At 33.2% G+C, this 17,730-nt stretch overlaps 3 protein-coding genes across 4 annotated transcripts in view; 2 read left to right on the forward strand and 1 right to left on the reverse strand.

Annotated features, from left to right (window-relative positions):
• The first annotated feature begins 956 nt into the window (after positions 1–956).
• LOC120337515 (uncharacterized) lies at positions 957–4,621 on the forward strand. Its single transcript, XM_039405318.2, has 3 exons — positions 957–1,348; positions 2,049–2,199; positions 2,609–4,621. Exons 1-3 carry the CDS (start codon positions 1,198–1,200, stop codon positions 2,763–2,765), a joined length of 459 nt encoding a protein of 152 aa, XP_039261252.2. The 5' UTR covers positions 957–1,197; the 3' UTR covers positions 2,766–4,621.
• A 1,415-nt stretch (positions 4,622–6,036) lies between these two features.
• On the reverse strand, positions 6,037–7,402 carry LOC144428121 (uncharacterized). Its single transcript, XM_078116835.1, has 2 exons — positions 6,852–7,402; positions 6,037–6,679 (listed from the first exon to the last, which is right to left on the reverse strand). The coding sequence occupies exons 1-2, from the start codon at positions 6,878–6,880 to the stop codon at positions 6,349–6,351; spliced, it is 360 nt and encodes a 119-aa protein (XP_077972961.1). The 5' UTR covers positions 6,881–7,402; the 3' UTR covers positions 6,037–6,348.
• A 2,886-nt stretch (positions 7,403–10,288) lies between these two features.
• The window catches only part of LOC120337869 (zinc finger SWIM domain-containing protein 8-like), a 35,264-nt gene continuing 27,822 nt past the window's right edge, over positions 10,289–17,730 (forward strand). For both annotated transcript variants that reach the window (XM_039405768.2, XM_039405769.2), the window contains exons 1-5: positions 10,289–10,308; positions 11,035–11,129; positions 11,703–11,897; positions 12,320–12,470; positions 16,068–16,212. In XM_039405768.2, the coding sequence (XP_039261702.2) occupies positions 11,102–11,129; positions 11,703–11,897; positions 12,320–12,470; positions 16,068–16,212 (519 nt within the window). In that variant the 5' untranslated portion in view covers positions 10,289–10,308; positions 11,035–11,101. The remainder of the gene's footprint in view (positions 10,309–11,034; positions 11,130–11,702; positions 11,898–12,319; positions 12,471–16,067; positions 16,213–17,730) is intronic.

The following is a 17,730-nucleotide window of genomic DNA, read 5'->3' on the forward strand; positions in this document are numbered from 1 at the left end:
CTTGTCAACACATAAATTTGTGTAGAGACAATAATAAATTTAGGATCAATTTAGTTTTATGTAATAAATGTCGGGTCGTTCGAGGGCCGCGACAAATTAGCTCGCGGGCCGTATTTGGCCCGCAGTTTGCCGACCGCTGGCGTTGTGTTTATCTGGTCAATGACATTAATGTCATGTTTAATGTCATTGGTCTGGTTTACTGTTGGGTGCTGTTTTGTAATCGTCGTGTTTGTGGTCAGATTGTAGAGGTTTTATTACGGCCATGTCCGTTTTTGTGTCACATCTCTGCGGACCGGCAGTAACCTTTCCGCGGACCGGCGATGGGCCGCGGCCCGTTGGTTGCCGACCACTGACTTAGGCTACAACTGTTGAATTTCAATCACGATCGTACTATCTGTTATTGTTTAATTTAAAAACAATTCGTCAGTTTTGCGGGTTACAATCTACATTTGTGATACGTTGTTGTACATATATATCCAAAGATATAATCGTGTGTTTGTACGGGTATTTTACCTTATTTTTTCTCATATTATGGCGCATGGCATCCTATCTCGTCACTGCTAACATCCCAGCTGATTAACTTCTGAGTTGTTCTCCCAGTCAACATTAATCTAAATTAATGTAAGACAATACCTAAACGCGTTTATAACGACAGATGGCCGAAAATTTGCGCAAAAAGTAGTCAACAGTCAGTCAGAATACGTTTGGGATATGGACAGCAAATGTGTGGCAATCATCTTTAACTAGTTGCATACTCTTGCATAATTTACGTGGATTTTTAATGTGTTCTATCTTATTAGATGTTAGTCGTTGCGTATTAGTATATATTTACGGTGCTATGCTATCTCTGGCGTAATATTCTCAAACACATTCCGTTCCGCTAGAACTGACGTCACGTGACTAATCAGCTGTTGCGCATAAACAAAGAAAGGACGCGTACGACGTAAACAAAGGACTTCGGCATCGCCCAACAACAGTCGACACAGGACGATTGCAACGACTGAAGGTCGCGTTGTTCATAACTGCTATCACGTTAGTTACGTTTGCTTACATCTGTTAATAGTCCAATTCTGGGGTCATCTATATATAAAAGAAGCGTCAAAAACGCAGTTTAAGTAGTGGCTGCATAGAACTGCGTGAATCATAATTTTAAGAGATTGCCCTTGACGGACAAGCGGAAGCCTGCACGATCAAACGATGTTCAACTTACTAGCTCAATACATCGGATATGGCACAGAAGTTGGAACAACCGATGTAAGCGAACCGAATGATGGGGTAAATTGCTCGTTCGGCGAAACGGAGGAAGGTGAATGGACATTAGTTGAAGTGAAAGATGGCAATAAACATGGTAAGCTGATCTTAGTAATTGCTGAATCAGTGAATGTGAATGTTGATAATTCTTTGACTTACTGGTACCGGTAATGACTTATTACGGTACTTCCGTATTGTAATATACTACTATTATATATTATAGTAGTGGGTTTAAATTTTTTTTTTTTCATTATTGCTGTATTGACATGTACATGAATTCATAAACCTTACAGTCTTATGCTTGTGCTTTTACAGTCTTAGTGCTGTAGCGCTAGGTGACCTGAGTCTATTTTTGTAATCATCATGTTTATGTACATGTTGGTAAATAAGCTATTTAGCGCAAAAGATATTCATTATTCCACCCCAGTTCTGCTTTCAGTTACTATAAAAAGTTACTATACTTGTGAAATTTTTTTGTATTCATAATTATTTTCAACAAAATCATGACTACATGATATTAATTAAAATATGACATGTTGAACAGTTGAAGCATATAAGAAGTGTATTGGGTAAAACATGGAAATTTCTTTAGTCATTTTTCTGACTCTAATCAAGCATTTAGATTTATGCAAGGGTTAGGTATTGTATTGATATATCCGTTTATAGCATTTATTTTTATAGATGGCTTTTCAAATTTTTTCATATATAGGTTAGGTTCCTTTGTACTGATTACACTAATGCATTTGCCTATCAAAATTTTCAGTTTTTTGGGACATGCTATTGAATTTTTTTTACAGTGGCAGAAGAATTTCATCGTGTACCATCACCTTCGCCTCTAGAGAGTCTCAGCAGTTCTATGATTGAGGAAGAACCAGATGTTGATGTAGTTGAAGTACCAGTAAGACCTTCAGTGGCTGCAGTCATTCAAGATTCAAGAAAGAGGATGAGGTATAAATTGTCTTTAGAATATGAATTGGATCAAGGATAGAAATGTAAAGACATAAATGTTGAATAGCATAATGCTTATTATTTGTTGTCAGTATTTTTTGAATATAGAAATTTATAACTCTTTTCAATAGCACTTCCTGCTTGTGACAGAGCTATGCATATTGTATTGAAAAGCTCTATATTTATATTATATCTATGATGATTCAGACGGGTATAAAATACATTCTAAAATTTACTATGCTATAAATCAATAAATTTGTAAGATCAATACTGATAGTCTTGCAGTACATATGTTTGGCAAGCGCCAGTCATATTGATTAAGTTTTATTGTATAAGAAGGATTAGAATGGTTCGCAATATCTCCCTTTTAAACTTGTGATTATGCCCTACTTATACTTCTTCCATTCAGGTGTACCAAAACCAGCAAGAGACAACGCACCAATGCATCTAACTTTAGCCAGCATCGTCCTAATCAAATGAAAAGAGCAAACCAAGTCCTGTGTCAACGCAGCAACAAGGTTTATCAAAAGATGAGACAAATTGTTCACCAACCCAGGAAATATTAATTCTTAATTTTTTGATCAAGATTAAAATATAACAACCATCAAACTTGGTCAAGCCTATCACACATATATAAGTTTATTTTAATCGATTTTCATGGTTTTACATTTGACCAGGTTTGATAGTTAATAGGAATGGTAATTAAAAATTCAGGTATTTTTATGTGTTTGGTGTTCTAATTTGTCTATCTATGTATTATATTTCTATTATTCATTACTCACCATTAATTTATTATTTTGAAGGTAGCATTATACTGCACTTATTATATGTTATGTATCATAGATAACATTATTTTTTGAAGAGAAAAAAATATTTAAAAAATTAACACCGCTTTTAATTATTGTAAAAATTTATCTGCTTCTATTAAACAAATTCCAAGCTGGCACGAGCTGTATTAGTGATGAAGATAATGCAATGTTTTGTCAAGGTTGGCAAATTGTATGCTAAAAAGACTTTACAAAAATTTGTATTCATGTTTGGACTTTGGTCTTTATCAAGGCAATTACAGCTGCCAGTGTAAGAAAATTGTCATAGTGAATGGATTGTCATGTGCCCTGATCATTTCAAAATTAATTATGCTCTATCATTTTGTGAATATTGGTTTCTATTTACCATAAATGACTGTTGTTTATCGGTGGCCTCTGATATGCTTATTTCTTGCTTTCAAATATTTTAACTTGCTGTATAAATTGGCTTTAATTTTGCGATGAAAAGTTAACCAATATAATTGGAATATTTCATTTAGCTTGCCTTGCACAAATTTTTAATGTCGATTTCATTTGTATCATAAAGATATTTGATCTCTAAGAGCTTGTACAAAATTTTGACGGTGAATACAAAAAAAAAATTATAAATTTTATATTAGCATGCTGTGAAAAAATATTTTTTGTTATTTTTAAATGTATGTTTTTATTGTAATATAAAATCTATATTTTGTCAGTATTTTAGTCAATGTCATATGTGGTAGGCGGTTTCATTATTTTTCTGTTTTTTATTGTTTGTTTCTGTTATCCTATACAGTACAGTATACAACATTAGTATATTATACTAACTCGCTGTTGTGAAAATTTCGCAAAAAACTCATTTTAACATTCACTCAACACCATATATATTGACTTGTGGTTCCTTAAAGTATGTTCGAACTTTGGAATATGAACAAAGAAAATACTCATTGTTGTCAGTTTTGTTCTTTGTATTGACTTAACTGTCTCTACTAAAATACAAAAAAAAAAGTCTTGTATAGAAATTTTTGTACAATAGTGGCTTTGTGGAAATATCATACTATGACTACAGAATACAAAGGTTTTGCGTTTAAGTTCTAATTTCCATTATCTTTTGATTTTGATATACAGTACACAATTGATCTTGTCCGAAGTATTTATATGTAAAATATTGGGTATTTAATGAAACAACCTTATGTGGTAATTTTATAATAATGAAATTAAAATCTGGCCTATGTTCTAAGATAATGATAACATTTGTTAAATGTTATATTTAGGTAATTTAGCATTGTATTTTGACCTCATGTGTATGTTAAGCTCATTTTTGTATCAGTGTCATTATTTGACACGGTAACGTATTTCATTCATTTATCATAGTAGATGAGCTGTCACATATTTGAATCACTTTTGGCCTTTCAAATAACCTCATCTTCACATGCGATACCCGATTTGTCATAATTTGATAAAAATGTATGTGCTTGCCGTTGTAAATATGTTTTAACAAATGTGGTATAGTTTGTACTATTTGGTATTTTTCCAAATTCTTAAACGTTTATGGGCACTAAATTGTATCATTCTAGATTGAAGTTTCACTGCCGAAATTTATCAAACCGAAACATGCTCAATGAAAAAACTTGAAACATTATTGTATCTGTTTCATCTCTAGAATTAGAAAGACCTATCTTGTTTCTTTCGCCTATTGTTGAGGCGCAGTTGAGGAAATTACTGATCAAAATTAGCCATATTTTAGGAGGAAGTACCATCGATTATTGTTACGTTGCCTTATAGAGAACAGGTTGCGTGGATTATTTACCGGATATTGCGTATTATGAATAATGTGACATCATAACGCGATTCATGACGATGAACGATTATTAGAAACAACCGAAATGAGAGATATTTTTCACAACAAGGAGCAACAACTAGACTCTAGATTCCAGTGATATTCCTTTGGAAAGTTGGATTAATAACAAACTGCCCTGTTTCCGAGGAATTTTTATATGGCACCGTCGAATTTTCTATTTACGTCATTAGTTAGTTCTTCACTTGAGATTATATTTCTGATTTGGGATGAAACCATTATATTATGTCTTCGATCAACGAAGTGAGTGGAATGGACGAAATGTTTGTGCATATTTTCTTAGTTTTTCGTTTTATTATAGATTTTTGTTGCTATATTAAAACAAGAAACATTTAGTTCATTATGCATATAAGAAATAGTATGATAAACCGTCCTAAGTCGATTAAAAATCCAGTCTTACACTCCCATTGAGTCAACAGATGAGCTGCCATCATTTTTAGTATCCTTCTTTGATATTTTTTTATTGGTTGTAATTTTATGGAAAGCATTAAATATATTTGAATAGTAAGAGCTGCAACTGAACGAGGATATAGGCCGTACTGTTAAAAAAATATCCATAGTTGACTCAATTGTCGCAAAATGAAGAACACGTACGTCATTGCAACGCCTACAATAGAATATATCAAATGATGTTCTTTCGGTTCGTGTTATTTATGTGCCAGTGTCATGAGTAGGCCTGGTATTTCCTCAGGATGGACTTTCACACTCTACATTGAACGTGTTAAAAGACTGTTTTCGATTAATAACTCTTTCTGCCCTGGACCGCGATATCGAAAAAACACTATATTCCTGGCGTTTTCGAACAAAATTCACAAACTTTAAAAAATTGTCAAAAGCTAACCATAGGCCCAATCCCTACAGTTCTTGGTTTTTTTGAAAGGCAACTCCAAGCACAGCACCAGGAAACTAAGTTTTTCACACCTGTTCTAACAGCAAGCCAGTGGCATGGCTCAGCTTTGACACACTTTTTACGGCTCTCAAATTTCGTCCGAAATATGACTAAAATGACCACTTTCAAAGACAAAATACTCACACACAAACTATAAACACTACACATATCAAACTTAATCACAAGAAGGGTAGAGGTGTAACCTTATTGGGAAAATTTGCAGTTTTTCTCTAACTGACATGAAATTGTCATGGTAGGCTGATGAATTTCAGGTAAATGGCAGAAATTTTCGAAAAAATTGAAAATTTTGTTTCCGAAAAATCAGATATTTATATTTACATACGAGTAAAAAATGACACAAAAAAATTAAATTCAGTCAGTTTTGAAAGAATGTGAATAACAGTGGTGAAAAACAATGTGAAAAGAAAGTGTGCATACGAAATAATAATAGCGAAAATGAAGAATTACACAGTATGTACATAAAACACCTTGGTGCACGTAAAAAGAAAAATCAGTCTCTGACAAAGTCAACAAAAATCACAGTCTCTGGCAAAGTCAACTAAAATCACAGTCTCTGATAAAGTCAACATCACAATATTGCACATAAGTTTTGATTCCTATTCCCAATAGTTTGGGAGGGTGTGAAACTTCTCGAAACACGGGGTAACACAAAGTGTTACCTGGCATTTCTCACACCAATATGAAGACCTTTTTTGTTTCAATTTTCTGCTACTGCCTTCTCTTTCTCTTTCTTTTTTGTCCGGTTCAGAACACACCCTGCAAACTCGTGATCGCCGAGGGCTCGAAGCTCCGAACATTCCGCCCGTTGACGCTGCTGCTTCAACTGGTACATCTTCAGTGCTTGCAGCATAGCGCCTAGCCGGGACTGGGACAACCTCTTCATCGGAGCTAGATGACTCACTCGTCTCTTCCCACTCGTCACCAGAACTAAAAGAAAAATTGCGTTGATTAACGACTGGATTATTACTAATAACAAGTCCAAGCTATGAGGCTTGCTCAAACAATTGCCACAGTCAGCTTACAAACTATCATTTTCTCAGAATATAAAGAAAATTTTTTTAAAAAATAGCAGAAGAATGCATGCAGGTATTGCACTTACCTTGCATCAAAATCGCTCTCACTCTCCATTACGGTACCTTGTCTGATTTATAGCTACCAGAATCCTAATAAACTTACAAATACGTCTTATATAACAATATCCCTTTAGAACCGAAATCAACTGCATAACAATAATAAAAAGACGACTCTCGTCCGCAGTCATAAACACTATTCCCTGTGTCGACGACAAATGAATAGTCCAAAGTCTACTCTGAAGTCTCAAAACAAAGAACGAATGTTCCCTAGCTATTTTTGGTGGTTTACGAGCTTCAATTTTCAATGAACAAACATACAACTGCAGAGAAAAAAGCAGAAAAATATCAAAAAAGGGGAACACCCTTTAAATCGCCCAATACGCTCGAATGGTTCGAGCGATAGCTCATAATAACGGGCTCGAAACACACTAACGATTGATACCAAGATCGTATGCCTCGTGCCCGTTGAAGCGGAGATATGACGTCATATTTTACCCGCAATATACTGGGGTTCAGGTTGGGGGTGTTTCTCGCCATCCACATTATAGTGCGGCTCAGGGCGCAAAGAGTTAAGACATGACAAGATTTCCCATAGAATGCCTCCCAGTCATGTACCGAAAACCGATCTGTTTATTTGATATTCATATATGTATGCCTATATTGTTTTCTTGGTTTGACAAAATGAAATAAACTTTCTCTCTCTCCTTAAGAAGAGGAAACCGACAAGACGGATCAACAAGGTAGCGAACCATCCCTTAATTCACTACTAATATAACGATATGCCTATCCACCAGATAACGACCGCGAATTGGTGTTTCTGAAACACTTTCCATATTCGGGCGTGACAAAGATTCACGTAGGTCTATTTTCTCATGTGTCAATTTCACTGTTAAAATTTCCATTGAGATGTCTCCAATAAAATATTCCACGCATTGAAATATTATATCCTAGTGCTTGGTGGCAAATTTCCGACTAGAGACCAGGGTTGCCAGACCCCAGCGATCAAAAAAAGCCAAATCAAGACATAAAAAAGCCAGAAAAAGCCAACAATTTTACTAAGTACAAAAGCCCCATGATTTGTCAGATTTTAAGCCCTTGACAACACACTGATGATGATGTAGAGCCATCAGTTCATTCAGTGAGGCACACAAATAGAAAGTAAAGTTCCTATAGAACTGTAGAAAGTAAAATGAATATCAAGCGGGCAGCATTATTTTACCATTCAATATATACAATACAGGGTGCCGCTTCAGTCTGTCAGTATGTAATATACCTACAATACCGGTATGTTTCTACTTAAACTTGTGCTACACCTTAAAAAAAGTTCTCCCGATATCGTACTTTACTATTGAAAATTTTTTTACTTTTAAAATTTATAAACCATCAATTTTATTGAAAAATTATCTAGCCCCCTGCCGCTGACAGGTGGACCACTGATATCTAATTTCAGTAATTTTAGCGTAGTGTATCACATCGTTACTGCAATTGCAGAATTAAACTAAAGCTGAAAGCTCACATAAATCATATCAGGCATAATGAAAATTAGATTACACAACTATTTTTTGGAAACAGAACGTAAACTGACAAATACCTATAAACTATAAAAACGAGGCAATGTTTACAACCCTGCTTGAACATCTGTCTGAGCAGCTGCAGAAACTGCACTTATTTCTTATTGGGTATGGTTAAGAGTTAATGTAACAAACAAGGAAATCGATGCTCCAGGAAATCCTAATGTTAAGTAGCTAAGTACAGGTAATAGGCTTTTGTTCAGTTGTTACACACTAAATATTGTATTTCATATGATTTTAATATTAGTCACTAGAATAGACTTGAAAAAAGCCAAAAAAACGCCAAAAAGCCAAACGGAAATTCTGAAGCCAAACGCGTTTGAAAAAAACCAAAAATGGCAAATTTGGCGTTAAAAAAGCCAATATGGCAACCCTGCTAGAGACCAGGCGTAAAAGTTTGTTTAGTTTGTGGATTACTGCTTGGTCGCAGTTTTTAAAAAAGAGAGAGAAAGATTTATTATTTTCATCAACCGGAAATTACAGTCATCAATGCAATGAAAAAATGACAGAAATAAAATTATTTTGGTATGAACAGGAAGAAGCGATGCTACCAAATGGTCATCGATGTCAACTCGACCATATGCGACCAACAACCATATTCGCTTGTAGATATGAATAAGATTCGAAATTGAAGATTACTTACCAAAAAAGTTAAACCAGTAATATTTTTACAAAATTAAGAACATAATGACAGCATTTTGAAATTTTAAAGCACTATAAATTAAAAACTAACAGTTATCAGTCAAATAAAGTGTAGGTTTATTCGATCTAAACTACAAGCGCATTTTACTTCAAATTCTATCAATGAGGAAACTGCACATTGCTTCTACATTTTTTTCAAATCAGTTATCATATTGTTAGTTGATATCTTACCAAATTCTGTGAATTAACATCTGTCAAGAAGCATCTGATACCATTACAAAATATTCGTGACACATGCGCGTAATCATGTTCACCCCGAGCACTCCCAAACACTTTAATATGTATGACACCTTTGCATTTGGTGTTCACTAAAACATCCATCCCATCCAAATGATGATAAAGAAAATCGAATGACACCAGCATCGTTTAAATCTAAGTAGGAGCATATTTAAACAATGAATGACAGAATTGTCCCTTTCTAATCAGACATCGAAGCATGTACACCTGATTGATATTACATCTCCTTGAGGTACTCAATAAAAATGAAAAATATTGTTGCTGGAAGAGCTGAAATATTAGTGTTTTAATGACACATTGAAGTCTGTATAAATGATAAATTTAAATAGATATTTTGTATTAACTCGTGCACCTTGGAGATATATTTCTTCTTCCGCAAACAGCATAGGCAAACAACATGGGAATAAAAGTAGAAAGTAAAAATAATGACTATATAGCCTAAAGGTATCAATTGATTCTATACATGCTCGTTGATTGAACCGAAAATATATATTACTACGATTGAACCTATTGTTTGCTCCTAGTCATTCAACAAAACCGATTTAATTCATCGAGGCTCCCAATTCATTGGTATATATGAGAGCATATATGACGGTTTCAGTATGTAGTAGCAAAAAATTAATAAAAAAAATGGTATTAAAAATGAAAAAAAAACGAGTGGGCACTCCAATATTACAAGCTGATAAAACAAATGGAAACTACTTGAAGGTCGTATGAAGGTTTGAGATAGGTACTTTTAACAGTGTGAAGAAATCAATGAAGTTCATTATGGATTCAAAAAATTATCTGGGGAATATCGCCACTACTGTTCATCGAAAGTTATGGGGGTCTGTTTAACTGATTTTACAATCATCCTCTGTATTCCGCTATATGGCAGGCAAGCACAACATAAACAACAAAAAGTGCGTTGCTTTTTTCTGCCTTCGTCATCACCTTGCATATATATGCAGACAAAGCGAGCAAATGCCAACCGGTGAGGGCTGTTTTTGTTATAGCGTCAGCGAATTGACAATGATTTATAAGAGATGTAGGCCTTCAAGTTGCATATTTTTGTTGGAATTGTGACTACGTCAGTTTAGTGTTTATTGTTCTGATTTTAAATTGACTGCAAACGACTGTTACCGGGTATCCATGGGGTCACTCAGGTCTGCAGTCACCGTCCTGACTCCTGACGTCTGACCGCTTGCTGTACCGATACTAGTCTGACAGTACCGTACATCAGTAGACTATGTACCAGTATCCAGCCTAATTTGTCAGTGGGATTTCACTATTCAGCTATCAGCACAGACACAGGGCATTGTTTGAATAAAGTTAAAAATGAACAATATTCAAAAAGGCGTTGCGCAATTACAGAATTAAGCCTGGTTTTGCAGTTTAAGTTTAAATCATTGTCCTTTCAATTATATTTTCACAAGTACTGAAGTACCGGTAGCTATCGTTAGTCTAATCTAAATTTACTTAAGATAATATTACAATATAGTCTACAGATAACTGGATAAGTTACGGTATATCCACGGTCAGTCAATACTGGAAGACTAATGAACATTTCATAAAAGGGTATCTACTGACCTACAGCAGTGCGGTACCGGTACCATTTTAATACTGTGATATTAGTTTCGGTACTAATTCTGAAATAGGCTTGATTTTTCAAACTGGTACTCTCAATATTAACATTATGAAAAGTCTTTTATTTTTAAAGTTTTCTGGCAGGATCACATTGATATAGAAATTGTTACCAACAAGCAAGTAATTAGAAAAAGCCTGTGATGGCTGATGTTGTAGCTGAATGGGAAGGTAGGTTCAAACAATATAATAGAATTCAACATGAAAGAATTAATATTAAGAATTGACATATGGAATTTCTGATAAATATACTTGTAGTGCGGCGGGAGGCACATCATGCTAAGCATCTGCAGATCTGAGCGTAGGGAATTCTCTTGCCATTATATCTCCGATTGCCTTGAATGGGTTCGCAGGTTCGAATCCAGTGTGGTGATAATAATGTGCAAGAGGATTGCTGTGACTTCTCACATAACTGCTGATCGGGTACGACTTCCCCCACCATCAAGTCCATGTATCTGAAACGAATAACTGGCTGACTAATCCCATACTCGACATGGATGGGTAACCGACTTTCTACTCCTTGTGGATAAAAATTATATCTTATCATTACATATGATAATTCAGCAATGTTTAAGACCAATGGTATATGAGTGTGATCCACACACAAGTAGATTAGTGAAAGACTCAAATTCATAGAAAATACGTATTACTCCATTACAATCATAACATTTTGTGCTTCTGTGTTGGGCTACATATCTTCTTCTAATGTACGACAGTAGTTTTAAGCATATTTTATTTTTCCAGCTGCCCCTGAAGAGGGAATGTCTTTCGATGACAGCGATCGATTCGAGGAAGATTCAATGTGTTCATGGATGAGTGAGCCAGAAAGTTTGTGTAAAAACTGGAGAGGATGGCAAACTCAACTTTCTATAAGTGGGAACTCAGGAATTTCAGGGAATGAGAAAACTCTTAGTTCTCTGAGATCACAATGTAAAAAAGGTATATTGCTTATTACACTAATTTTTCTTTACCCTCAATTTCAATAATATTTGCCTCTTTCATTCCTTCATTATAGCTGTCAAGAATTTTTATCTTAGATTATTGTCCACTAATTGTTTTTCTATTTTTGTTATACGAAATATTGAAATTGAGCCATTTGGCAGGGAATTCATTCTACATGCCAATTTTTACCAAGAAATATCTTTTGTTATATTTGTAATTTCTTGTAAAAAATATGAATTTGTCCAAGCTCAGTTTTTGAAGCAGCGATAATGACTGTCGAATGTGTAGCTCAAAACAAGCACCCTTTTATGCATAGTTTTAATAAAATAAAATCAATGCAGAAATATATCCTAAAAATAATGTTTGTATTTTAGTATCAACTCTTTAATTTGATTTTTAATTAATTTAACTTATTTCAGGTGAAGTTCAGTCTTTGATCGAGTTATCTGCTCAAACAGTTGCCTTGCTTCTTCCTTTTGAACAAGTGGAGAAATATCCTGTACCAATACCAGAAAATTTACAACTAAGAATTGCATTTTGGAGTTTTCCAGAAAGTGAAGAAGACATCAGGTCTGTATTTTTCGTCATCCTATGAGTTGTGATGTTTAAATATTGGCATTTCCTTATAAATAATTTGTACTTTATGAAAAAACGTTACATGATATTGTTTATTGCCATTACCCACATACTTTTTTGAAATCAATTAGTCAAGGCAAGGTATTAACTTGTGTTTTGTGACATTTTATTTTTATATGACCACTATTTTTATATACAACCCCATCAAGGCGAGGTGCTACCTTTAAATAACTAGGTTAAAAGAGTTGTGAACAATCACTGCCACTTCAGAGGCTCTGTATAGGTTGAAATTTGATAACAACTATTGGCTGGTTGTTTTATTTTGAGAAAATTTGCTCCAAACGAGTTCATGCATAGTCACAAGGAGATTGATCCCTGAGCAAAGTTACAGGCAACCACAAGAATGGCAAGAGCTACTGAGGACTGAGATAGATTTATAGCAGGGGTGGGCAAGGTTTTTGAACCAGGGGCCAAAAATTTTACCCACCTAGACTGGCGGGCATTATAAGTGTGACCTAATTAAAGAGTTACATTTTATGAACAGCAAGACTCTTGAATTGAATAGAATATTTACAGTGTTACAAAAGCTAAAGTCGAAAACAATAAGCCTCATGCCAAAATTAAACTCAATTACAATCTCAACAGATTCCTTGAACTATTTTTAACTAAGACATCAAAATTTAGTTTTAGTTCGATTGTGGCATCATCAGGCGGGCCAGATTGAATTACGGTACCCAACATGCTGGATTTGGCCCTTGGGTCGTAATTTGCCCATGTCAGATTTATAGTGTAGAATTGCGCGTTAGTAAATATCGATTTATCCGAGGCCTAAAAAGCAGTTCATGTCATTGACCAAAGACCTTTTGTGGAAACGAGAGAAGAAATTATTATTCATACAATGAGCATGTTCTCTGTGCAATGACTCATCTTCAACTGCACATGTTTTTTGACTATTTCTCTTTGAGTGAAGTTTGTGGATATTAATTATTTACAGATTGTTGTCCATCTTGGCATTGAATATATTACTGTTCAATGAATACACCCTTGTACAAATTGCTTGTGAATAACATGACCAAAACACTGATTAGCTTATCATTTGTTCACTATTACCAGAACTTCACTTGTTATGTACTAGAAACTAATGTAAAATTAAACAAAACATATTCTCAGATGGTGAATTTATTTTAAACAGATAATTGAAATAATCCCTTTTCAGACATCCATTTTGTGTACACCAATATGGTGCCTGCTGTGCTTTCTCACACTGATATCGTTGTTTATTTTTAACTGACTCAAATGTTGTGAGTCATCTTTGTGATTTGATATTACTCATTCTTCTTTGGATGCCTGGAAATGTTAAGTTTATTTTATAGTAATACCCATGATAGGGGAAACCAATATTTTTCCTCAAGTGACTTATTATTTTAAACTTATTTGGTAATGAGTGCTCTACGCTAGATTTTTATCCAAGAACAACATTTTCTCCCATCTGTGGCCCAACTTATATTATTTTGCAAAAGTGTAAAGACTGATGCCAAACTTAATGTGATATTGAAATTATAAATCATGGTTGTGTTAAATCACACATATTCAAATAAAATGAATTTCCCTCATATACTTACAGTTGTAAGATTTTCATTTATAGATTTGACCAAGACATTTAGGCATATTATCTTTTGGTTTGAATTTTATTTAAAGTAATATAAGTTTTTTTTTAATGTAACTAAGATAATGTTACATATTTAGTTACATATTTAATGTTACACAGCTGTTACATATTTTTCTGATGATTTTAAGATTTGAGATTAATCAATGTACCTATATCCTGTGGGCTGTTTATAGACAATTTAGGTTAGTATTGAAGTATCATTATCATAGGTATTATGGAAACAGTATTTTAGAGTACAGATAATTGAAACTTTTACAACTTTTTCAATAAATACCCACAATTGTGGATAATTTATCACCTGTAAAAATACCAAATTTTAGAAATGTATTGGAATCTAACGGAGGGGGAGTGAGTTACTATCAAAATACTTCCTTATATGTATAGCTGGTTACTGATTACAGCTACTCCTTGATATTTAAAAATTCAAATTCGTTAAATTAATTTTAGTTATATTGGAATATCTTTCTAATGAGATACATATTAAAATGGGAGGTATCTAATAATGTGATATTTGTTGCAGCATACCATAATAATTTTATTACATTTATATATAGATTATATTAATTCAATTGATACAAATTTTCGTGATGTGTTGAATCATAAAATATTTCAATCACTTTATAGTGAATATTTCGAATCCATGAATTGGGTTTGCTATGAAGTAACTTTATTCATATTCTGTTATTGAAGACTTGTTGTGGTTGTTTCAAAAACTTGTTTAATTACTGAAGCGGAGAACCTATTTGAGAGTTTGCAGCAATTTGAAATTGCTTCAGTTTCATCATTCATTTATTGCTGGGGTAAAGTCTGTTGGCAGTTTATTGTATATGTTGTTAGGAAATGTCAAAATAATTATAACCACTTGAAACACTGTTATACACGATCTATTCATTTTTGTATCCCAACGGAACATATTCAAAAATTAAACAAACAAAAGGGGTTTTGGAGTGAAATAAGTGAAAAATACAGTAAAATCCATATGTAATATTTGAAAGTAATTCAGTTTTTGATTGACACATGTAATTCATGGTCGTGGTCCATAAAAGGGATAAGCTATTTATGAAATGTTTTTTTTACATGAATAAATATTATCAAAATACTCCTCTGCCTTTACTGTAACTCAATCTGATATGAGTCATGGTGAGGTAAAAATTTTCTCATCTCAAGACAAAAGAGTCTCAAACTTCGACAATATAATGGAAATGAGTCACAAAATGTAGTAATGAGTAGTTTCCATACATGGGACCATTGTTGTTTTGCATGATATTCAAAACAGGGCAATATTATTGATGAATTAAATTATTTTCACAGAAAATTTGAGAAATATTTTATGTAAATATGTTTTTTCATACACTTTTTTGAATCATAAAATATCATGAACTATTTTTCAGCATCATTATACATATTTATAAAATACACTAAAGTATTTGGGATATGGGAATGTTCATAGGATAACACAATGAAATTGTGATCATGGAAAATTATGTTTAATAAAAAGACAGAAAATCTGTATTCAGAAGATAATGTCTCTATGAATATCAATAATTTTAAATTTCATTTCAACAAAATTCTTCGACCATTCATACTGTTATGCCTTCATAAAAAAGTCACCGTTTGAAGATGTTTATTTATATGTGAAAAACGTTTGTTGCTTCAAAGCTAATATTAAATAGTTATACATGCTCTTCTTGTCATGAGAAACAATGAATATCAAATTGAATAAACATTCATTATTTTTATTGATAATTGGGAGGGCTTTTACTACTACTTGGTCAAAACCATATTTGGTTGCAAAAAATGGATTTCAGTTTATTCATAAATCTCATATATAAATTTTTTTTATCCTCAATATTGTCTAGTTCTATTTATGTTCTTCATTATTCAAAACAAATCGTTATATCCATTTTAAATATTCGCCTCAGATTGTATTCCTGTTTGGCTAACGGAAATGCAGACGAATTTCAGAAAGGAGAACATTTGGTGCGGAATAATTGTATTGTTGATATTATGCAAATTGGGTTTCATTTGAGTGCCACGGTTCAATTGCCGCAGACAAGTATAAACAAGGTATTGTTATGTACTATTGATTTTAGTAATTGCATTGTATAATTCGTTATTTTGGGATTCAGAAACTAACTACCGGTAGTTTATTATAAACAAAATTATTCTAGAACAGTGTTTGCCGAAGTATTGGTCCTGACCTGAAGTTGAGTCGCCCGAAAATAATCATTGATCGCTTGTAACATTAAAGTGGTTGTATTCAATTTCAATCAAATATTATTGTTCATATTGTATTTAATACTGAACTGTTGCTCATTAATAATTGTATATGTTGGATGCATCCTGGTGTAAAAACTTGGCAGCATCTATTTTGCTATATTTAATTAAGTAAAGCCACGGTACGATTTTAAAAACTCACTGATGGCAAACAAACGCAGCTTTCACATTAGTGCAACTTCAGAGCAATTTTGATGAGAAAATGTTATGTTAAAACGAGTGCTCTGTATTAGTACTTTAATTTTGCGACCATAATATAACTTCTAGTATTTGAGCATAATTCCTGGGGTGCGAGATTTCATAAAATTTTTTTTTTTAAATTTGAATATTTTGAAAAAAAAATAAAATTGAGAACCATGTTCTGAAATGTGTATATTTGCAAAGCAACCTGAACTCTAGTGTTTTCATTAGGATCACTGATTCGTAATCTACTTTGGTCTGTTATTGAATACTCAGTGCAGAGTGCAGACACAACATTTGTCTGACTCCTAACGAAGGGAATCATTTAGTATGACTCTTCAATAGGAAAATCATGATCCATGTCATATTTTTTAAACGATGTTTTGCAGGCTTCATTTTGTGTAGTATTATTTCCTGTTTTAACCAATTACTATACAGTAGTTTAAAGATATTTCCAAACATCATAGAAATTGACTTATCCTTCACTATTCTCTTTAAACTCTAATTATGTGATCGTTGAAACAGTGAAGTGTAGTTACCGACCAATGTCGTTCAAGGGATAGTTCATTATATTACTGCCTGAGGGCATTGTTAAAATATAAATATAGAGTCTCGATAACCAAACGTCATTAGAGGTTTATCTCAAATTGCATTACTGTATATATTTTTCTTAAAAATTTTCATCACAGGTCATCGCTTCACTTGCCTATACAATGTGGCATGATAGTGTGTGTTTGATATGATTTTCCCATGTGATATTTTTATATAGACGCTTTTAGTACATGTTTTATTTAGTGATATTGGTCATGGTGTGTTTGTACATAATCATATTCATAAAATTGTACTCTATTCTCATAATTTTTACCATTGGGTTCATCTATATTATGGATACAGGATTTGGATTTTATCCCTGTCTCAGAATAGATGAAAACCAGAATCGAATATTTCTACATATAATCATAATATAGTAGTATTAATCCATGTATCCAAAGTAATTTATATTCCCAAATTAATTAAACGGCTTTTTTGACACAACTTGAATATTACTATACTTTTACTTTTTGCCGTTTTATTACTCTACAAAGTTAAGATACCTACTATATGTGTTCAGTGTGTTGCAGGAGACTC

The sequence above is a fragment of the Styela clava genome, chromosome 10, assembly GCF_964204865.1.
Source record: "Styela clava chromosome 10, kaStyClav1.hap1.2, whole genome shotgun sequence".
Lineage (NCBI taxonomy): Eukaryota > Metazoa > Chordata > Ascidiacea > Stolidobranchia > Styelidae > Styela > Styela clava.